This window comes from Oncorhynchus nerka, linkage group LG2 (assembly GCF_034236695.1).
Source record: "Oncorhynchus nerka isolate Pitt River linkage group LG2, Oner_Uvic_2.0, whole genome shotgun sequence".
NCBI classification, from domain to species: domain Eukaryota; kingdom Metazoa; phylum Chordata; class Actinopteri; order Salmoniformes; family Salmonidae; genus Oncorhynchus; species Oncorhynchus nerka.
The window spans coordinates 75,183,031-75,207,828 of record NC_088397.1 but is presented as its reverse complement, the minus strand read 5'-3'; the positions used below and the strand labels follow the sequence as shown (position 1 = coordinate 75,207,828).

At 42.9% G+C, this 24,798-nt stretch overlaps 1 protein-coding gene across 1 annotated transcript in view; it reads left to right on the top strand.

The window, feature by feature from the left end:
- Nucleotides 1-12,669: 12,669 nt before the first annotated feature.
- Nucleotides 12,670-24,798, top strand: part of LOC115142499 (testis-expressed protein 264 homolog) — a 79,104-nt gene continuing 66,975 nt past the window's right edge. Inside the window, exons 1-2 of the mRNA XM_065021854.1 lie at nt 12,670-12,752; nt 23,121-23,359. Of these exons, the coding sequence (XP_064877926.1) occupies nt 12,670-12,752; nt 23,121-23,359 (322 nt within the window). The remainder of the gene's footprint in view (nt 12,753-23,120; nt 23,360-24,798) is intronic.

Genomic DNA, 24,798 nt, shown 5'->3' with positions numbered 1-24,798 from the left:
GAACTGTGCCTCCTTTTTTCATGCAATTCTATTGTTCTCATACCACTTGTTGCTGCTGTTGTCATCCACCTCCTTCAACAGAGTCCCCTTGAGGATAATTGTGGTTGCTTCTCCATTTCCTTCTGTCAGTGGTATGAGAGGGTAAATCTGTGTATAGTCACCCAGGGTACCTTTGGGTTGATTGTCATACGGCGGCGGGGCAGTGGGAGTACTCCTGTTCTGCCTCTGTCCTGACCCAGTTCTTTCTTCCCGCACTCTATTGTTCTCTCCAGCTTTAGTTTTGTCACAGTAGCCTTGTTCCTGAAGATCTGTCCTTCAGCATCATCATTCCTATCACAGTTTCTGATACAAGGGATATCTATTTCCTCCTGCCATCTCTGTCCAGACATGCCATTTCTTAAAAATGAATGTAAATTCCACAGCAGGAAACCTCTTTTGCATATATTCAACAGGCGTGTCAGGCTTCATTGCTCCTATCTCCTCATTCTGGATTGACTGTGCCATGGTGCTCTGGCTTATTATTTAGATAGTCTGTGTGTAATGTGTTTTCCAATTTCTATAGGGTTGTCCTAAAGTGGGTATAATATGTAGGAATATGTCTATATAAATGATTATCTATCTCGTTTCAGTGTGTCTTCAACAACAGTGGGTGATACTGTAATCCTAATTCTACTCTCACTTAATCCAGGCTATAGTAAATGGTTCTACTAAATTCAAATATATTTCACACACAGGCCTTACAGAGACAACTGCATGCTAGACTTCAATTAATAATATTATATCTTAAGGGTGTAGAGTAACAGCAAGATGTTATACACCAGTGCCCGGTGTAGAGGAAGAGTAAGATGTTATACACCAGTGTCCAGTGTAGAGGAACAGTAAGATGTTATACACCAGTGCCCGGTGTAGAGGAAGAGTAAGATGTTATACACCAGTGTCCAGTGTAGAGGAACAGTAAGATGTTATACACCAGTGTCCAGTGTAGAGGAACAGTAAGATGTTATACACCAGTGTCCAGTGTAGAGTAACAGTAAGATGTTATACACACAGTGTAGAGGAACAGATGACCAGTGTAGAGGAACAGTAAGATGTTATACACACAGTGTAGAGGAACAGTAAGATGTGTCCAGTGTAGAGGAACAGTAAGATGTTATACACCAGTGTCCAGTGTAGAGGAACAGTAAGATGTTATACACCAGTGCCCGGTGTAGAGGAAGAGTAAGATGTTATACACCAGTGCCCAGTGTAGAGGAACAGTAAGATGTTATACACCAGTGTCCAGTGTAGAGGAACAGTAAGATGTTATACACCAGTGCCCAGTGTAGAGTAACAGTAAGATGTTATACACCAGTGCCCAGTGTAGAGGAACAGTAAGATGTTATACACCAGTGCCCAGTGTAGAGGAACAGTAAGATGTTATACACCAGTGCCCAGTGTAGAGGAACAGTAAGATGTTATACACCAGTGCCCAGTGTAGAGGAACAGTAAGATGTTATACACCAGTGCCCAGTGTAGAGGAACAGTAAGATGTTATACACCAGTGCCCAGTGTAGAGGAACAGTAAGATGTTATACACCAGTGCCCAGTGTAGAGGAACAGTAAGATGTTATACACCAGTGCCCAGTGTAGAGGAACAGTGTACACCCAGTGTAGAGGAACAGTAAGATGTTATACACCAGTGCCCAGTGTAGAGGAACAGTAAGATGTTATACACCAGTGCCCAGTGTAGAGGAACAGTAAGATGTTATACACCAGTGCCCAGTGTAGAGGAACAGTAAGATGTTATACACCAGTGTCCAGTGTAGAGGAACAGTAAGATGTTATACACCAGTGCCCAGTGTAGAGGAACATTAAGATGTTATACACCAGTGCCTAGTGTAGAGGAACAGTAAGATGTTATACACCAGTGTCCAGTGTAGAGGAACAGTAAGATGTTATACACCAGTGCCCCCGGGTGATAGAATCACAAAGTAACTTTTTATGAAAATTTCTACAGAAATTTCCTTGTAATAATTCTACTGGTATTCTAAGGATTGTACATTTCCTATACTGTACTATGGTAGGAAAGTATCACTAACAAATATGTTCAACCTTTTATTCAAATAACTCCAACCATTTGCCTCCTCTGTCTGCATCTGAGTATCGCCTTGTGTCATGATGGTATGTGTGTTTGTAATTGGTGAAGGACGGTAGGTGCATCAAAATCAGGGAAATAATACTGAATTTTTTAAAAGGCTGTTACTCACCTGATAATTGTAACGGTTTTCGTCGGGATAAAGAGAGGAGGACCAAAGCGCAGCGGGGTAAGTGTTCATGATGATTTTAATTAAAGAAAGCACTGGACACTGAATCAAAACAATAAATGATGACGTGAATTTACAAAACCGAAACAGTACCGTGTGGCCCAAACACTCACACGGAAACAAACACCCACAACCCAAAAGTGAAACCCAGGCTACCTAAGTATGATTCTCAATCAGGGACAACAATTGACAGCTGCCTCTGATTGAGAACCATACTAGGCCGAACTCAAAAACCAACATAGACTGCCCACCCCAACTCACGCCCTGACCATACAAAAACAAAGACAAAACAAAGGAACTAAGGTCAGATCCCCCCCCCAAAGGTGCGGACTCCGGCTGCAAAACCTGAACCTATAGGAGAGGGTCTGGGTTAGCGTCTGTCCGCGGTGGCGGCTCTGGCGCGGGACATGGACCCCACTTCACCACAGTTTTTGTCCGCCTACTCAACCGCCCCCGTGGCCTCTTACGAGTGGCGACCCTCGCCGCCAACCTCCGACTGGGGACCCTAGCCATGGGTCCCGAATGGACGGGAGATTCCGGCAGCACCGGACAGGCGGGAGACGCCGACGACGAAGGAAAGGCGGGAGACTCCGGCAGCGCCGGACAGGCGGGAGACTCCGGCAGCTCTAGAGTGAAGGGCGATTCTGGCATCGCCGGCGTGACAGGCAACTCTGGCAGCTCCTGGCTGACTGACGGCTCTGGCAGCTCCTGGCTGACTGACGGCTCTGGCAGCTCCATGCTGACTGACGGCTCAGACGGGAGACTCTGGCAGCGCTGGAGAGGAGGAAGGCTCTGACAGCACTGGACAGGCGGGTGCACCTGTAGGGAGAAGACTGAGAGACAGCCTGGTGCGGGGGGCTGTCACCGGAGGGCTGGTACGTGGAGGTGGCACCGGACAGACCGGACCGTGAAGGCGCACTGGAGCTCTTGAGCACCGAGCCTGCCCAACCTTACCTGGTTGAATGCTCCCCGTAGCCAGGCCAGTGCGGCGAGGTGGAATAGCCTATAGTAGTTTATGAAGAAATGCTTGGAGTGGTTGAAAAACAAGTATTAATGACTCCAACCTAAGTGTATGTAAACTTCCGATTTCAACTGTAAGGTCCCACATTTGACAGTGCATGTCAGAGCAAAAACCAAGCCATGAGGTTGAAAGAATTGTCCGTAGAGCTCCAAGACAGGATTGTGTCGAGTTACAGATCTGGGGAAGGGTACCAAAACTTTTCTGCAGCATTGAAGGTCCCCAAAAACACAGTGGCCTCCATCATTCTTAAATGGAAGAAGTTTGGAACCTCCAAAACTATTCCTAGAGCTGGCCGTCCGGCCAAAGTGAGCAATCGAGGGAGGAGACCAAGAACCTGATGTTCACTCTGACAGAGCTCTAGAGTTCCTCTGTGGAAATGGGAGAACCTTCCAGAAGGACAATCATCTCTGCAGCACTCCACAAATCAGGCCTTTATGGTAGAGTGGCCAGATGGAAGACACTCCTCAGTAAAAGGCACATTAGCTTTTGATGGTGCCGACGGAGATGGCAGCATGGTGACTAGCTCTTAAACAACTTTGCAGTATTTTGTTTGTTTATGTACTATTTTTTACGTTATTAGCTCAGGAATTGTTTTGTGTCATTACATACAGCTGGGAAGATCTATTGGATATTAGAGCGCCGGTAACTCACCAGAACTTCCAGCATTATGACCAGGATTACAACTTCCCTGGAGCAGATCCTTTGGTTGCTCTCCCGAGAGTAATCAAACGTTTCCAAAGGCTGACCCAAAACAACGCCGGCGCAGCAGAGGTACTCGAGCCGGTCTTCTGGTCCGACCTAGGAAGCGTGTACACCCAAGTATTTTACTCACTAATGTCCAATCTCTGGATAATAAAATGTAGGAGCTCAAGGCGAGAGTTGCTTTTCAGAGGGAAACCAGGGATTGTAACATACTCTGCTTCATGGAAACATGGCTCTCTCGACATATACTGTCTGAGTCTGTAAAGCAAGTTGGGTTCTCAGTACATCATGCCGACAGGAACAAACATCTCTCCGGGAAGCAGAAGGGTGGAGGTATGTTTTATGATTAACGATTTATGTTTAACTGTGATAACATACAGGAACTCAAGTCCTTCTGTTCACCTGACGTAGAATATCTCACAGTTAAACAGCCACCACTAACATTGAGTGGCTGCTGCCAACACTAACATTGAGTGGCTGCTGCCAACATACTGACTCAACTCCAGCCACTTTAATAATGGAAATGGATGTAAAAAATGTATCACTAGCCACTTTAAACAATGCCACTTAATATAATGTTTACATACCTTACATTACTCATCTCATATGTATATACTGTACTCTATACCATCTACTGCATCTTGCCATCTTTATGTAATACATGTATCACTAGCCACTTTAAACAATGCCACTTAATATAATGTTTACATACCCTATATTACTCATCTCATATGTATATACTGTACTCTATACCATCTACTGCATCTTGCCATCTTTATGTAATACATGTATCACTAGCCACTTTAAATTATGCCACTGTTATGTTTACATACCCTACATTACTCATCTCATATGTATATACTGTACTCAATACCATCTACTGCATCTTGCCTATGCCGTTCTGTACCATCACTCATTCATATATCTTTATGTACATATTCTTTATCCCCCTACACTTGTGTGTATAAGGTAGCAGTTGTTGAATTGTTAGGTTAGATTACTCGTTGGTTACTACTGCATTGTCAGAACTAGAAGCACAAGCATTTCGCTACACTCGCATTAACATCTGCTAACCATGTGTATGTGACAAATAACATTTGATTTGATTTGATTCTATCACACGTATACATATATATATTCTTAATCCATTCCTTACTTGATGTATGTGTATTTTGGGTATATTTGGTGAAACTGTTAGATATTACTTGTTAGATATTACAGCACTGTCGGAGATAGAAGAACAAGCATTTTGCTACACCAACAATAACATCTGCTAAACACGTGTATGTGACCAATACAATTTGATTTGATTTGACAGCCCGCTTGGAGTTTGGCAAAAGGCACTGTCAGGTTCACCTTGGGGTCATGATAAGGGCTGTACCAAATGTTTGATGTATTATAATAATTGATCATGCTTATGTTGTATTAATAGAAGGGAAGGGGTTATAATTTTACATTTGTAGGGTCCTAGACTACAGATTAACAATATACATATTCATTATAAAGGTTTAATATTGTTCCAGTCTTTTCTAATCTCTGCCTCTTATAAAGAAACTGTCTGAGAAATGCTAATTTCACCAATGAGCCAATGATTAACAAGGAACGAACCCCAACATTTGGCGAGCTTGCCAGGAGTGAGTGTCCACCCCGGTTGGAGGAGATTCCACACCATGGTGCCAGAGCTCCAAATTAAACAAGGTACGCAGACACCTGTTTAAGTCTGTAATTAATTGGCATTCACTGGTGTGGTTTCCCTCTAACAAGTAAGTGGCAGCTCACTTACTATAAAATATAGACATACAGTACACAATTAATCTTCTCCTTTCCCCTTTGGACCAGGTGATCGCATCTCTGCATGTCTGGCAGACATATTTTAGTTTGCTGAAGAAACGGAGCTGCTCTTCCTCCCGGGAAGGACTGCCCGTTCCATGATCTAACGGTTGACAACTATTGTCCCAGAGCGCTAAGAAATGACAACATGATGGCCCGTTCAATATAGGATGAATGAAATTAATGACTCGCTGCTGGCTGGGCTCCCTGCCTTGCCATTAAACCCCTACAACTCATGAGCCCGTCTGGTGTTTTCCCATCTTTCACCCGCTCCTCCGCTCTCTCCACTTTGGGCTCGCAGTACAAGACCATGGTGCTTGCCTACGGAGCAGGAACGGCACCTCACTACCTCCAGGCTAAATCAGGCCCTAGTTATTTTGGTTTTGGATAGGTGGTGGAACAAACTCCCTAGTACTCATTTCTTCTATTTTATTTTGACCTAGGCACTATTGTAAGTGGCTGTTCCACTGGATGTCATAAGTGACCATTTTTACTGAATACTAGTTATTTTATTTTGGAAGAGGAAATGCATGTTCATTGATAACAATCATTCTATTTTTATTTTGTAGAGGCAACTTCTAGTTATTTTGGTTTTGGATAGGTGGTTATAGTACTCATTTCTTCTATTTTAATTACCCAATACTAGTTATTTTAGTTTTGAAGAGGTGGTTCAGCGACAATTACCCAATACTTGTTATTTTAGTTTTGAAGAGGTGGTTCAGCGACAATTACCCAATACTAGTTATTTTAGTTTTGAAGAGGTGGTTCAGCGACAATTACCCAATACTAGTTATTTTAGTTTTGAAGAGGTGGTTCAGCGACAATTACCCAATACTAGTTATTTTAGTTTTGAAGAGGTGGTTCAGCGACAATTACCCAATACTAGTTATTTTAGTTTTGAAGAGGTGGTTCAGCGTTAATCATCTATTTTTATTTTGGGTTGTAATTTTTCTTTATTTAACCAGGTGGGTCAGTTGAGAACAAGTTCTCATTTACAATTGCGACCTGGCCAAGATAAAGCAAAGCAGTTCGACACACAACGGCACAGAGTTACACATGGAATAAAACAAACATACAGTCAATAAAACAGTAGAAACAAGTCTATATACGATGTGAGCAAATGAGGTGAGAAGGGAGGTAAAGGCAAAAAAAGGCCATGGTGGGCGACCATTACTAAATACTATTTAAAGAATCAAAAAAAGGCCATGGTGGGCGACCATTACTAAATACTATTTAAAGAATCAAAAAAAGTGAATGAGTTGAGTTGTTTATAAATAGTGCATTGTATGTTTCCTTGTTTGTTTGTCTGGATTTTGGCGGGGTTTATTGGGTAACGGCCCAATGGTGGAATAAAAAGTTAGGAGCATCATGAGGCAGGAAAATTATGTGGATATATTGAAGCAACATCTCAAGACATCAGTCAGGAAGTTAAAGCTTGGTCGCAAATGGGTCTTCCAAATTGACAATGACCCCAAGCATACTCCCAAAGTTGTGGCAAAATGGCCTAAGGACAACAAAGTCAAGGTATTGGAGTGGCCATCACAAAGCCCTGACTTCAATTCTACAGAAAATATGTGGGCAGAACTGAAAAAGCGTGTGCGAGCAAGGAGGCCTACAAACATGACTCAGTTACACCAGCTCTGTCAGGAGGAATGGGCCAAAATTCCCTCAATTTATTGTGGGAAGCTTGTGGAAGGCTACCCGAAACGTTTGACCCAAGTTAATTAAACAATTTAAAGACAATGCTACCAAATACTAATTCAGCGTATGCAAACTTCTGATCCACTGGGAATGTGATGAAAGAAATGAAAGCTGAAATAAATCATTCTCTCTACTATTATTCTGACATTTCACATTCTTAAAATAAAGTGGTGATCCTAACTGACCTAAGACAGGGAATTTTTACTGGGATTAAATGTCAGGAATTGTGAAAAACTGAGTTTAAATGTATTTGGCTAAGGTGTATGCAAACTTCCAACTTCAACTGTATATAGACAGGTGTGTGCCTTTCCAAATCATGTCCAATCAATTACATTTACCACAGGTGGACTCCAATCAAGTTGTAGAAATTTATCATGGATCATCAATGGAAACAGAGCGCACCTAAGTTAAATTTCGAGTCTCATAGCAAAGGGTCTGAATACTAATGTAAATAAGTTATTTCTGTTTTTTATTTTTGATAAGTGTGCAAAACTTTTTTTTAATGGTTTCGCTTTGTCATTATGGGGTACTGTGTGTAGATTGCTGAGAAAAAAAATATTTTATCAATCTTAGAATAAGGCTGTAAATGTAACAAAATGTGGAAAAAGTAAAGTGGTCTGAATACGTTCTGCAGGCACTGCACAGTACAGTACAGTACTGTAAAGTAGAGTAGAGTTTAGTACAGTACAGTAGAGCATACTATAGTAGAGTACAGTATAATTGACTGTATTGAACTACACTGTACTGTACTGAACTCTACTCTACTGTGCTGTGATGTCCAAACTTGTGAAACATGTAGGTCTATTATTGGTACATATTTGGTCCGGTCTGGAAAAAACACGTTTGATATTGTTTGGAGGCAAAGCTCATTAGAATAATAGCCAGTGTGTAGAATAATACTCAAACATTCAAAGGAGAATATAACATATTTTTACCTACTCAGGATACTTCACCATGAAGAGAATAACATTCATAATTATGCATTTCTGTACTATAGATCAGGGACCCATGATGTCATTATGTTGCCATCATTCTATTACTGGGTGTTAATCCATTTCACTTACTGTAGTTCAATAACCAAAATAGATTGTTTCATCATAGCTGACACCCCATTCTTTCTACAGACACGTTTTGGAAAAAGTGGTTCACATAAAAACTGAGGGAGATTTTAGTTATTCTGACACCAAACTTTACATCTACACATCTGTTCTTCGAGTAAATGTGTTTTTGTAAAATGTTCTCTGGAAGTTGTTAAAAGCAGTCCTTGTGCATATATTCATAAGGTTTATTTAACTTTGCAAACAATGTTTTTCGTTTTTCATTCCGTTATCATGGAATTGCCCAGTAACAACTTCTATGAGGATTTGTTGACCTCTGGTGGCGTCTCACGCAGCAAATATAATTGATTGGAACAAGATAAAAATAGAGAAAGGGGTGTTTACTAGATTAAACGATTCTCTACAACACGACATTTTAGTCGTTGAGATATGTTTTGAATTTGAAATGACATTGGTAGATGTATTTGGTTTATAAAAGTCGGTAGCTACAATTTATATTACAGATATATTGAATAGCAATGGTCATGGAATTAAACAATACCTCACTTTCGTTTCCACAGATGGCGCATCCCAGGAAGTTGTTTTCAACTGGTCCTTGTTTAGGGAAATTAATCTGTATTGAACGGACAAGTTGTTCATGCCGTTATGTGAGAGTTGTTATCAAGTTAACGGACGTTTTAACTGTGAAAGTAGTTGTGGCTTTAGTTGGCTTTTAAGCCAGCTAGTTAGCTACCTATATAAATCAATTCCCGAGTGTGTTTTAGCAAATCGCAAAGGCAGAAAAGGTTTCAACAACCAAAGAAACATTCTAGGACTCTACATCATGACAGAATGGTTAATGTTGTGTTTGATTTTCGTCTTCTTGTTGAGTCTTGTGACAATAGTAGGGTACGTTCTGTACTCGGGGCTGTTGTCAGAAATACACATCCGGACTGGTTCTCCTCCAATCAAGAACATCACAATCGCCTACAAGTTCAAACAGGGACCATATAAAGAGTGTGGACAACTTTTTACTGAGAGTTGCAGCATTGGACGCAATCTGTCTAGTATTGGAGTGTTCTACGATGATCCCAAAAAGGTAAACTAGCTAGCCATAGAACACAACCCCCTGCCTGCGCAGTGCTAGCCAACTTCCTGTGCACACATACATCATTACTAGAAATCAGATTTTAGGCCTACTTATCAGCCCGTATTTAGTTATGACAGTATACTCATACATCAATTTTCTACAAATTGGTATATTTGTCATAAGAAGTAACAGGCTATTATCAGGCCTATGTCTGACAGTACTGAAGCCCATTGCTCTCTAGCTGACATCATAAAGGCTGGCATGTACTGCTAATTGGCCAAGGTCTGTAATTACTGTATTCAGGGATGTTGAAGGTGTTAGGGATGCCATTTTATCCAAAGTGACTTACAACGGTGAGTAATAGCCTACATTATTGTATAGGTGGCTGCAGTGAGCCCCAGGTGGCCCCTGTAATCTAAAATAAATGAAGTTTCACGAGTCTCAGTTGGTCATGCAGCATGGTTGAGTTTGAACCTCGTATTGGAGGTAGGACCTAATACTAGAAGGCTACAGTTTCTGTGAGCTTACCTAGCTCTGACTCAAGGATTTAGTTTGTCTGATTAGTCAGGCTATAATACACAATTCATTGGCATACTATACAACCTGACATGTTTGAGTTCAACATTGTGTATATGTTCTTTTTATGCCAGAATGTTGAATAAAATGACATTTAAACTTACTCTACCGTTTGTTGTGCGGTTTGTCTTTCACCCACTTGAAATTTGAGCCAAAATATCCACAGGAAATTATTGTTTCCCCAACCTTTTTAGAGAGCTGGTAGGTTTGCCACTGCCAGCTGAATGTAAGCAATGTTCAGTCTGTGGTTTGGTTACACTTGGTTATTGTTTATTGTGCAAGTGTTTACGTTGCAGTAAAACACACAACAGAAAATCAAGTGGACGGAACCATACCTACCAGCTTTCAAAAAATTAGGGTAAACAATAATTTCCTGTGGATATTTGTAAAGAATAATTGAGTGCTGAAGGACAAACTGCACAGACAACCGGTAGAGTAAGTTTAAATGTAATTTTATTAAACCTTCTACCTTGCAAGGAACATTTAGGCCTTCACAATTTTTCACTCAAATGTGTCAGTCTGTATATACCAATTAATGATGTATTACAGCCTGAATTAATCAGACCAGATTTAGCCTAGCCCCAAAGTAACAATTACTGCATTGTTTGGCCTATCAGCAGCAATGTCTTTTCAACATGATTTTATTCACTACCACCACAGATGGATAGGGGAAACCCAGATGGATCGCAGGGGGTGAACATTTAAAGCATTCAGATTGACAGACTACAACCTATTGGTGAATTGCCGCAACCTACTGTTTGGGATTTTTGATGAAATCAATCAAAAACCATCCCACTTCTTCAGTCAGACTCAGGGGCCTGTGAGGACGTAGCATTAATCGATTCCTTGTAATGCCTCTGTTGTAAAAAAACAACTTTCAGCCGCACTCACAACTATGCCTGTTTTCTCAGATTTCCTCTCTGTTTGCGCTGTGCAGTTGATAACCAATGCAACACGCTACAAAGTTCACCTTCTTAACATGCAACATGTCAGGATCCTTCTGTTGACAAGGAATATTCACTGGTGTCTACTCCTACTACCATTATTTATTCAACGTCACTCCTTTCTTCCACTCTCCTCACGGCTTTCGGATAGTAGACATTATTCTTCCCACCTCTGTCTCCTTCACCCTAACAGGGCATTTAAAGAATTCGGGTGCATGTTCACCACCACAATTGCAGTATTTAGTCTCAGCTTGCATACGATACTCCTGCCCTCTACATACACTTGACACATTACCAAATAATTTGCAATTATCACACTGCATGGGTTTGGAAATGAAAGCTCTTAAAGCAGGAATCATCAACTAGATTCAGTCGCTGGCACTAAGACCACATTCAACAAGCTGTATAGGGCCTTAAGCAAACAAGAAAATGGGCCTTTCTAGGGAGTTTTTCCTAGCCACCGTGCTTCTACACCTGCATTGTTTGCTGTTTGTGGATTTAGGCTGGGTTTCTGTACAGCACTTTGAGGTATCAGCTGATGTAAGAAGGGCTATATAAATTTGACTTGAAGAAAATTCTCACCCAGAGGCGGTGCACCGGTAACTTTAATACAGGAATACAGGAAAACTGAAATCCATTTTACCTCATTTCTACCAGAAACTAAAGGTGAAAAAACTGTAGATCACGCTCCACTGAAAGGTTGCTGGATCGAATCCCCGAGCTGACAAGGTAACAATCTATCGTTCTGCTCCTGAGCAAGGCAGTTAACCCACTGTTCCCCAGGCGCCGAAGACGTGGTTGTCGATTATGGACCTCTCTGATACAGAGTGGTTGGGTTAAATGCAGAAGACACATTTCAGTTGAAGGCATTCAGTTGTACAACTGACTAGGTATCTCCCTTTCCCCATTTGGGAAATCTGACCATAACTCTATCCTGATTCCTTCTTACAAGACAAAAACTCAAACAGGAAGTACCAGTGACACACTCAATATGGAAGTGGTCTGATGAAGCGGATGCTAAGCTACAGGTCTGTTTCTCTAGCAAAGACAGGATATGTTCTGGGATTCATCCGATGGCATTGAGGAGTTTACCACATCAGTCACCGGCTTTATAAATAAGTATATCGATGCACATATCCCAACCAGAAGCCATGGATTACAGGCAACATCTGCACTGAGCTAAAGGCTAGAGCTGCCTCTTTCAAGGAGCGGGACACTAACCCGGACACTTATACGAAATCCTGCTACGCCCTCCGATGAACCATCAAACAGGCAAAGCGTCAATACAGGACCAAGATCAAATCATACTACACAGCCTCTGATGCTCGTCAGGTGTGGCATGTCTTGCAAACTATTACTGCTTACAAAGGGAAACCCAGCCCAAGCTGTCCAGTGTCGGTAGCCTACCAGATGAGCTAAATACCTTCTATGCACGCTTCGAAGGCTAGCAAACACTGAACTATGCATGAGAGCACCAGCTGTTTCAGACGGCTGTGTGATCACTCTCTCCGTAGCCGATGTGAGTAAGCCCGTTGTTCGCAAAGGCCCGTAAGTAAGTCTACCTGTTGTTTACGAAACATGTGAGAAAGAAGATTTGATTTGACTTCTGTGTCTTCAATGAGAGGGGGCAGTCATTCTCCCCTGGTGTTTCCAGATTGGATTAGTAATTTACTCCATTATCCACTAGATGGAGATAATGGTATCAGAAAGAACCCAGTGCTTTTTGGAAGTGGTGGGGTGGAATATGATAGCATACACATTACCTTCAGGAGGAATTACCACATCAGTATTGGATTCATCTTGTTTGTATATAAATGGGCTTATCGTGTGTTAGAAAATATGGATGTTGTTTCCCAGGGTATCCATTCTATACCCAAACATGTAACCTGAAGCTAGAAATATGGTCTATAGACCTACTACCTTGAACCAAAAGTCAGTATATGGTGTTGTACTCAGACACAGAAGTTGAAAGTGTTGGTCATTTGAAGTAATTTTACCTTTGCACATCTATAGGTCCACATTTTGAGCTTGTTTACCCTTTTAAATGCCTCATATGAGCTCAGCCATTGAGTTTAGTGATATGTCAGTCTCATATGAAGCTAAATAATACCGGAGAATATCTGGAAAGGGGTGTGGTGATGTGTGTTTTTGTCATCCATGACTATGTTAACACCGCTTCTGTCCCCTTTATGGTTTTGGGGGATGTATACTTTGTATCCCCCTACGCCTGATCCCTAGACCTGTGCTCTCAGGACTTCAGGCCAAGGGGCTAGCCTCTAAACATGGTTCCCCCTCTCTGGTCATGTGAATGAAGGTAGCCCATTGTAGTCCCGCTTGTTACTCTTCCATCCACTCTGCTGCCTCCTCTGCATTCTTTCTCTTCACCACCCCGCTGCAGTGTCAACACCATCCACTAACCTGCTGGGTGTCTCTGTGACACTGTTTTCTCCAGCCTCCTGCTGGTCCCTGTGTGAAGACTAAACTTCCATTACCCCTATGGGCAAATCCATTTGATTTCTATCACTTTCTGACAGCACCCCTTTTGATTTGAACGAAACCTTCCATTTTTGCCCATTGTTGAAGTGGTCAGAAAGTGACTTTTGGACCTGAATGCCAAAACATTGAAGAGATAAAGGTGCTCAAAGTTGACCTATTTTACATACCCCACCATACCATTAGCCATCACTGGAAAAAAACATTTGAGATTGATATATTTTTTAAGCTTACAAATAGGATTGTCAAACTATTTCAAAATGTCTTGAAAAAAAGTGTATTTAATTTTTTACCTTAAACATAAATGATCTAAAAATGCATACATTTGTCTTCATATTCACATTTGTTGTAGCTTAGACTCTATTCTACATCATTTAATGGTTTTTGTGTTGTGCCTGCTATCGGTTGAGACACATCATGCCCTTGAATACATTGTGGGTGTCATGTTTTAGCTCATAAATGTACTAAAATAGGAATAAAATTGAAATTTCAACTTTCGAATCGTACCACAAAGATGGTTGGATTTCCACACATCATAGAATGTTGACTTGAATGGGAATATCTGTTGTTTAATTATGCTGTCAATTCTCCATAAGAAATCATAGAAACATGGGTAATAGAAAAACATTTAAGTTGTCATTCGATGGTGGGTGGACCGGCGGCCGCCTTTGGTAGTAATTAGAATTTTAAAAAATCTATTAAATTCCAATTTCAATGGTGTACCAGCTAAATTGCAGTGATCTGAAGGGATAGGTCCATTCTATGAAATCTATTTCTATGGTTGAAATGACACCCACCCTGTATTCAAGAGCACGTTCTGTCTTAACCGATGGTGGGCACAACACAAAAACCTCAGATGTGAAATAGGATCTAATCTACAACGTATCAGAATATGAAAAAAATCGGAGTTTACGCATTTTTAGATAATTGAAGTAGTTTGACAACCCTGTTTTGTAAGGTTTTAAATTATAACACAACCGTTTTATCTTTTCAATTGATGAAAACATGGATGTCTCATGGTATGGTGGGGTATGCAAAATGGGTCAACTTTAAGCACCTTTTTCTCTGGAATGTTTTGACATTCAGGGGAAAAAATAACTTTCTGACTGACCACTTCTTCAATGGGCAAACATGTAGGGAAAGTTTTTAAATTGAAAGAGATGTGTTCAAACAGTGATTGAATTCAAATCATTCTCTCGCTCTCTCCCCCTCTCTCTTTCTCTTTCCTTCTCACCCCACCTCTGTCTCTCCCCCCCACCCTTGCCCCCTCTGTTCCTTTGCTCTGGAATCCACAATAGATTGGCAATGGTAGCCTCTGACTGCTCAGCATTCTGTACTTCTGTCCATCCCCACTCACAATACTTTCAGATTACTTAATGAATTTGTTCACCATTCTCTTTATAGGACTGCTATTTGGTTTCATGCCTCGCCTCTCCATCTCATTGGCTAATACTATGAGCTGGAGTTACAAGATAAATAACTGTACCCTTCTCGCTATCTGAGCCCGATTCGTACCCACAGCAACCTGTTGGAATGTTAGCTACCAGAGTTGAATGATTCTTCCCAGCTCTGCTTCCAATCCCCCTTTGTGACACCGACACCCATCTGCTTTTTCCCAAGCCCGCAATTAGCAATGGACCCTATAGGCTATCCCCTGTGTACAGCCACAGCCAAGTCCTGATGTAAGTTTGGCTAGGCCTAATTGGCGTAATGATCTCAGCTTGTTTGTTAAAACCCTGGGATGTTATCTGTTCCCAAGGTCAGAAGCCCTCAGTGCTTTGGGCCCCCTGGAGGGAGGGTAGGGGGATGGGCAGAAAAACAGAGGCTGTGTTCTAAATGGGACACTATTTCCTGTATAGTACATTACCTTTGACCAGGGCCCATAGGGATTAGGGTGCCATTTCGAACAGTCAGAGTTGGAATAGTGTTTTCTACTCAGAGAAAGGCTATTGGTTTTGTATGGAATGGGGAGTTTAAATTGACAAAAGCACAACTGTCAGAGGAGAGGTTGATTTTCAGTTAAGTGTGGCTTCTTTCCTCCATCGTGTATATATCCTCATATTTTTCACAAGTCTAAAGTCTTCTCTTTTTAATCACTTCCTCTGTGGAAACAAAAGACTCAGAGAGAAAGGGCTCGAGGTGGTCCTGACATGGTTGGCATAAATACAGGGCTGTGGAGCAACTGTTCTGTTCTTCCTATCCTTCCCTTCCTTCAAACAGCTGACATCACCAGGCGTAAAGTCTGTCTCATCTCTCTCTCCTCTTTTCCACAGCCTCTCCTCCTCTCTCGACATAGTTCAAAGGCTGAGGTTTTTCTCACTCTCCCAGTCTGCCCACCACTACCCCCCCTCTCTCTCAGAAGCGCTCCACTCGTCTCTCTGTCGCTCTCTTAAATACATCTAAAACCAAAAGCATTGTATTTGGTTCAAAACATTCTCTAAGACCTAAACCTCAACTGGAGTTGTACATAAAGGGTGTCATTGAACAAGTTGAAGAAGCTGGATGGTCTATTATCATGTTTAAGTCATATTGACAAAGATGTTATGAAGATGCAGAGAGGTACAGTTGAAGTTGGAAGTTTACATACACTTATGTTGGAGTCATTAAAACTTGTTTTTCAACCACTCCACAAATTTCTTGTTAACAAACTATAGTTTTGGCATGTCAGTTAGGACATCTACTTTGTGCATGAAAAAAGTCATTTTTCAACAATTGTTTACAGACAGATTATTTCATTTATAACTCACTGTATCACAATTCCAGTGGGTCAGAAGTTTACATACACTAAGTTGACTGTGCCTTTAAACAGCTTGGAAAATTCCAGAAAATGATGTCATGGCTTTAGAAGCTTCTGATGGGCTAATTTATATAATTTGAGTCGAATGGAGGTGTACCTGTATTTCAAGGCCTACCTTCAAACTCAGTGCCTTTGCTTGACATCATGGGAAAATCAAAAGAAATCAGCCAAGACCTCAGAAAAAAGTGTAGACCTCCACATGTCTGGTTCATCCTTGGGAGCCATTTCCAAACGCCTGAAGGTACCACGTTCATCTGTACAAACAATAGTATGCAAGTATGAACACCATGGGACCATGCAGCCGCCATGCTGCTCAGGAAGGAGACGTGTTCTGTCTCCTAGAGTTGAATGTACTTTTGTGCAAAACGTGGAAAAACTGCAAAGGACCTTCTGAAGATGCTGGAGGAAACGGGTACAAAAGTATCTATATCCAGTGTAAAACGAGTCCTATATCAACATAACCTGAAAGGCTTTCAGCAAGATTCCACCACTCAGATTTCACCGCTCCAAAACCGCCATAAAAAAGCCAGACTACGGTTTGCAGGAGGAATTTTGGACCATTCCTCTGTACAAAACTGTTTCAGTTCAGCAATATTCTTGGAATTTCTGGTGTGAACTTCTCTCGAGGTCATGCCACAGCATCTCAATCGAGTTGAGGTCAGGACTCTGACTGGGCTCCAGAAGGCATATTTTCTTCTGTTGAAGCCAGTCTGTTGTTGATTTACTTCTGTGTTTTGAGTCATTGTCCTGTTGCATCACCCAACTTCTTTTGAGCTTCAATTGGTGCACAGATAGCCTAACATTCTACTGCAAAATTTCTTGATAAACTTGGGAATTCATTTTTCTGTCGATGATGGCAAGCTGTCCAGGCCCTGAGGTAGCAAAGCAGTCCCAAACCATGATGCTCCCTCCACCATACTTTACAGTTAGGATGATGTTTTGATGTTGGTGCGCTGTGCTATTTTTTTCTCCACACATAGTGTTGTGTGTTTCTTCCAAACAACTCAACTGTACTTTCATCTGTCCACAGAATATTTTTGCCAGTAGCCCTGTGGAACATCCAGGTTCACTTTTGCAAACTTCAGACATGCAGCAAGGTTGTTTTTGGACAACAGTGGATTATTCTGTGGTGTCCTCCGATGAACACCATTCTTGTTTTACGTATCGTAGACTCATCAACAGAGATGTTAGCATGTTCCAGAGATTTCTGTAAGTCTTTAGCTGACACTCTAGGAATATTCTTAACCTCATTGAGCATTTTGCACTGTGCTCTTGCAGTCATCTTTGCAGGACAGCCACTCCTGGGGAGAGTAGCAACAGTGCTGAACTTCCTCCATTTCTAGACAATTTGTCTTACCGTGGACTGATGAACATCAAGGCTTTTAGAGATACTTTAGTAACCCTTTCCAGCTTTATGCAAGTCAACAATTCTTAATCTTAATCTTCTGAGATCTCTTTTGTTCCAGGCATGGTTCACATCAGGCAACGCTTCTTGTGAATAGCAAACTCAAATTTTGTGAGTTTTTTATAGGGCAAGGCAGCTCTAACCAACGTCTCCAATCTCGTCTCATTGATTGGACCCCGGGTTAGCTGGCTCCTGACTCCAATTAGCTTTTGGAGTCAGCCTAGGGGTTCACATACTTTTTCCAATCTATACTGTGAATGTTTAAATGATGTATTCAATAGACTGCATTATTGGGAAGAACTCCTAAGTAAGTATTTAACTGTTAGCCCAAACCTGTTGTTTACGAGACACGTGACAAATAACATTTGATTTGAGACTATGCTCCATTTTGAGATAAGGTTGCTGATCTCTCAGGGTCAGGGTTGGAGGTCTTTGTGACATAGGGATTGCCAAAGTGGGGTTCATTCTGAGGGAGAGGGGGGCATGAGATGACAAATCTGTCTGTTCATTTGTGAGTCCTGTCCATATTATGTTGCAGTACATTGCAGGATGTGGAGCTCTTTGTTTGTGATGATTGACAGATCAAACTTAAACACTAGAGAAAGGGCTGGAGCGAAACACTGATGGAGGTAACCCTCTGAGAGACGGAACATTCAGCCCTATCTTCAAGGTCCTTGACTGCTCCAGCCCCACCCCGTGACCACCTTACTCCACTCCCTGAACACCCCACTACCCAGCCCCAGAATGCCCCCATTCATCTTGATGCCACGATTTATCAAAAGCCCTCACAGAGTACAGTCCCAAGTGGCTCCCTGAGACCAATTTATTAGTATTTTAGCACCAGTCTGAGCATGGCCCGAACATGAAAAGGCTAGCGCACCAGGAGGGGTGTGCTGGAGAAGAGACAGAGTTGATGAGAAGGGGAGAGGAGAGAAGAAAGGGGAGGAGGAGAGGAGAAAAGAGAGGAAGAGTAGAGGGAGGGAGGGGAAGAGGAGTGAGAGGGAAGAGAGTGAAGAGAGTGAGAGGTGCTTCCTAAGTGGATGTGAAATGAAGAATACATGGGACTGCGTTCAAAGTTGTTTTTGAAGTCCATCAATCTCCCAGAGGGCTCAGCAGCAGGGTTTGTAGCTGCGCCTCTTTGTCCAGCGTGTCCCGCTGTGAACCTTGTGTTGGCTCCAATCCACAGGGGTCCCCCGCTGTGACCGAAAACAAAATCGCTACAAAAATCCTATCAAATGTCCAGGCCTTACTAAAGCTAGTTTTTTCAATCTCTAAAGGCTATTTCTTCAGTCCTACACCATTTTTGAGAGTATCAGAGTGAGAGCTCTCTTCCCAGTTTTACAATGTCCAGGAAATGCCTTGTGCGTCGTGACCTTACCATTTCTATAGTAGCCTATAGGCTACTTGATAGAATTCAACTGGACAGTTTGAACTGAACACTTCTCCCCCTCTTTATGAAAGCTAGTGTAGAAGTTCTCACTGTATCCATCTTCCCTGGTGGAGACTTCCTATTGGGTGTGATAGACTATGTGTTGTCTATTCTGGTCCCAAATCTGTACGGGGACTGGGCTAGGTGTAGGTTCCTCTCTCCAGCCCTGTGCTGACAGACTGGGTTAGGTGTAGTCTACTGTACAGCAGTGTATGTTCCTCTCCCTAGCCCTGCTGACAGTGATCATTAATTAGAGCAGTGTTAGTGGACAGTGGGACTCATTTGGGTCCCTGGCCTGTCACTGGCTGATGAAGAGCGTCTCTGTATGGACTCTGCTGTTATCACCACCCCTTTTCTCACTGCCTCCTCCATCCTTCCTCTCCACATCCCTCCCTCTCTCCTCTCCTCCTGCATCTCTCCTTGGGTCAGTCCAGATTTCTGCGATTCTGGTCTCGGATGGCACCATGTGGCGGTAGTTGTCCCGTCTCATCACGGCGGGAGACCCAGGCGCTAGCTAGCCCTGCGTGTGTCCCTGGCCTTTGTGTACTGCTACTGGGGGTTAGCAGAGACAGAGCTGCAGTGATGGTACTGCTTGTTAACCACACACTTTAGTCACAGGAGCCATCCACAGCCATGCTGAGAGAGCGGAGAGACACTGGCCCTTCTGCTGCTGACACTCCACAGGCTGAAATGGGCGTGGGGGGTGAGTGTCAGCAGGAACCAGAGATGGAGAGTAGATGATGGTGGGTCTGTCTCAATCCACAAATGATGCTGCCTTTGAATCAGCTCTCAAATGGGATTGCGTTTTCAGTTAAGCTATTTTCTGGTAAAATACTACCTGGGAAGGAGATAGGTAGGCAGTAGACAGCTGCCTTTTGGAGATAGGTAGGCAGTAGACAGCTGCCTTTTGGAGATAGGTAGGCAGTAGACAGCTGCCTTTTGGAGATAGGTAGGCAGTAGACAGCTGCCTTTTGGAGATAGGTAGGCAGTAGACAGCTGCCTTTTGGAGATAGGTAGGCAGTAGACAGCTGCCTTTTGGAGATAGGTAGGCAGTAGACAGCTGCCTTTCTGATTGCGATGCAATACTTTGAAGAGAAACGAGATGGGATCGATGTAGGCGCCAATACCGGTTGAGTCAAGAGTCTGGGGTGTGGTGAATCTGAAGGGTTTTACCAGTAGCCTACTTTTCAGTGCTGTGTAGTAGGTTATGGCTTGAGGAAAGAGCGTTGTCTCCCTGAGGCAAGGTGATTGGTACTCTACTTCAGCTGCCAGTGTTAAAGGAGACCTCTCAGACTCAGTCAAGATTACTAGAGCGAGAGAGGGATGGCGATATGTCGTTTATTACAAAACTGGTTGTTTGGATACTGGATGCTGATTGGTTGATATCAAGGAGTAGGGGTCTGAACATTTAAACGTTAAATCATGTAAACTAAATTGGGATCCTTAACGTTAAGAAAAATCCCTAACTGAAAAACAACTTTTTTTTCACTACAAAATCAAAACGACAGTGCAGTTATCGCAACATAATATTTTCAAATCAAAGCAAATGTGAAATGCTTGTGCTTCTAGTTCCGACCATGCAGTAATATCTAACAAGTAAGCGAACAATTTCGCAACAACTACCTTTTACACCCAAGTGTAAAGGAATGAATATGTACATATAAATATATGGATGAGCCATGGCCGAACGGCATAGGCAAGATGCAGTAGATGGTATAGAGTACAGTATTGTCACGTTCTGACCTTAGTTCTTTTGTTATGTCTTTGTTTTAGGTTGGTCAGGGCGTGAGTTGGGTGGGTAGTCTATGTTCCTTTTTCTATGTGGTGTTTTTGTGTTTGGCCTGGTATGGTTCTCAATCAGAGGCAGGTGTTGTTAGTTGTCTCTGATTGAGAATCATACTTAGGTAGCCTTTCCCCACCTGTGTTTCGTGGGTGATTATTTTCCGTTTCAGTGTTTGCACCATTCGGGACTGTTTCGGTTTTCATTTTGTTTCTCTTGTTCTTTTTGTATTCTGTATTCATTCTCATTCAATTATATTATGATACATACCATGCTGCATTTTGTTCCTCCGATCCTTCCTACTACTCCTCCTCAGAAGAGGAGGAAAGCCGTTACCCTACATTACTCATCTCATATGTATATACTGTATGTAAACATTATATAAAGTGGCATTGTTTAAAGTGACTAGTGATACATTTATTACATCCAATTTTTTATTATTCAAGTGGCTAGAGTTGAGTCAGTATGTTGGCAGCAGCCACTCAATGTTAGTGATGGCTGTTTAACAGTCTGATGGCCTTGAGATAGAAGCTGTTTTTCCGTCTCTCGGTCCCAGCTTTGATGCACCTGTACTGACCTTGCCTTCTGGATGATAGCGGGGTGAACAGGCAGTGGCTCGGGTGGTTGTTGTCCTTGATGATCTTTTTGGCCTTCCTGTGACATCGGGTGGTGTAGGTGTTCTTGCCCCTGGTGATGTGTTGTGCAGACCGCACTACCCTCTGGAGAGCCTTGCGGTTTTGGGCAGAGCAGTTGCCGTACCAGGCGGTGATACAGCCCGACAGGATGCTCTCGATTGTGCATCTGTAAAAGTGTTGTTATAGCCTAACTAGATAATCGTAAAAAAGGAAGAGGACAAGTGCATTAGAGTGTCTAGTTTGAGAAACGGACCCCTCACAAGTCCTCAACTGGCAGTTTCATTAAATAGTACCCGCAAAATACCAGTCTCAACGTCAACAGTGAAGAGGCGACTCCGGGATGCTGGCCTTCCAGGCAGAGTTGCACAGAAAAAGCCGTATCTCAGACTGGCCAATAAAAATACAAAATTAAGATGGGCAAAAGAACACAGACACTGGACAGAGGAACTCTGCCTAGAAGGCCAGCATCCCGGAGTCACCTCTTTACTGTTGACGTTGAGGCTGGTGTTTTGCGGGTACTATTTAATGAAGTTGCCATTTGAGGACTTGTGAGGCATCGGTTTCTCAAGCTAGACACTCTATGTCCTTGTCTTCTTGCTCAGTTGTGCACCCGGGGCCTCCCACTCTTTCTATTCTGGTTATAGCCAGTTTGCGCTTACTTTTGCCCCATAGCACTCACCTCTCATCATGAAGTGCTTTGAGAGACTAGTCAAGGATCATATCACCTCCACCTACCTTGCCACTCCACGCTTACTGCCCCAATAGATCCACAGACGATGCAATCGCCAACAAACTGCACACTGCCCTGTCCCATCTGGACAAGAGGCATACCTATGTAAGAATGCTGTTCATTGACTATAGCTCAGCATTCAACACCATAGTACCCTTCAAGCTCATCATCTCGATGCCCTGGGTTTGAACCCTGCCCTTTGCAACTGGGTCCTGGACTTCCTGACGGGTCGCGCCCCCCCCAGGTGGTGAAGGTAGGAAACAACACCTCTTTGCTGATCCTCAACACTGGGGCCCCACAAGCGTACATGCTTAGCCCCCTCCTGTACTCCCTGTTCACCCAAGACTGCGTGGCCAAGCATGCCTCCAACTCAATCATCAAGTTTGCAGATGACACAACAGTAGTAGGCATGATTACCAACAACGATGAAACAGCCTACAGGGAGGAGGTGACGGCTCTGGGAGTGTGGTGCCTGGAAAATAAAATTTGATTTATTGAAATACATTTGAAGTACCTTGTTGTACACATCACTGACCAACTGAAATGGTCCACCCACACAGACAGTGTGGTGAAGAAGGCAACAGCGCATCAACCTCAGGAGGCTATTTTTTTTGACTTAACACCTAAACCCTCACAAACTTTTACAGATGCACAATTGAGAGCATCCTGTCGGGCTGTATCACCGCCTGGTATGGCAACTGCACCGTCCACAACCACAAAGCTCTCCAGAGGGTGGTGTGGTCTGTCCAATGCATTACTGGGGGCAAACTTCCCACCCTCCTGGACACCTGCAGCACCCAATGCCATAGGATGGCCAAAAAGATCATCAAGGACATCTACCACCCGAGCCACTGCCTGTTCACTCCGCTATCATGCAGAAGGCGAGGTCGGTACAGGTGCATCAAAGCTGCGACCGAGAGACTGAAAAACAGCTTTTATCTCAAGGCCATCAGACTGCTAAACAGCCATCGCTAGCACTTCAGGGGTGGCTACCTGTAGACATAAACTCAGCAAAAAAGGAAAAAACAATCCTCAGAGTTGGGGAACATTGTCAGGGCAGAAGGAAGCAAGTTTTCTTCCAGGACTACCTTGTACTTGGCTTGATTCATGTGTCCTTCACAAAGACAAATCTGCCCGATTCCAGCCTTTTGCTGAAGCACCCCCAGATCATCACCGATCCTCCACCAAATTTCACAGCCGGTGCGAGACACTGTGGCTTGTAGCCCTCTCCAGGTCTCGCACCCACTGTTAAATTTGGTGGAGGATCGGTGATGAGCTACATCTCCCCTGGAAAAAAGCCAATATTTCCCTATACTACTGAGCTAGCATTTCGTTTGCAACAGTTGCGGTTTGTATAAACCTTGCTGTCTGACCTGTGTAACAATGCTGCAGGTTTTTTTGGCCACCGTGCCATGCATATGAACGTGTAGAGACTGACTGACAGCTTCTCTGAACCAGAGAAATTCATTGATCATTATAATGGATACAGTATATCCAATGAAATTACAATAGAAACAAATGTAAAACAAACAAATTCCCCCTGCCCTCCACCACAACTTTTCCCCCTGGAGACACTGAGCCAAATCAGGGGTTCTCAACTCCAAGACCACGAGGCATCCCGAAAATCGGTCTTCTAACAAAATTGTCTGAAGTGTTCGAACGGTTTGGCCTACAAACTATTATGACCCCTCCATGGAAAGATGAGACTTTCTGACCACGATGGTGTACATGTCGGTTGTTTTGCTCTAGGTTGTCCACAGGCCTCATAAGACTCATCTGGAGGTCCCCCGTTACCAGTTGAAAAAATGAATGGAAGTACAGTACATGACCAAAAGTATGTGGACATGTGCTCATCCAGCATCTCATTCTTAATCATGGGCAATAATATGTTATTGTTGGTTCCCCATTTGCTGCTATAACAGCCCCCACTCTTCAGGGAAGGCTTTCCACTAGATGTTGGAACATTGCCGCAGGGACTTGCTTCCATTCAGCCCCAAACTTTCATGAGGTCGGGCACTGATGTTAGGCGATTAGGCCTGGCTTGCAGTCGGCGTTCATCATATCGAGGAAAAGCAATAAGAACGTTCCGAATGCAACCCCTGTCCTGTCCTCTCTACACCTGCTGGGACTTAGGATATGAAAATTGGTGAGAAATCAGCCGTTTGATTGGCCATTGGTTTGTACACAATCCTGAGGTAATTTCGGATGTCCCATGAGTCTTAATTTGCATTAAGTGGCTCCTCTTTTTCTACCCTTTAATGGATGCTTCGATTCACTCCCCAGATTGGAGAGAGAACCACCAAGCACAACTGAACAGCCAAAAGT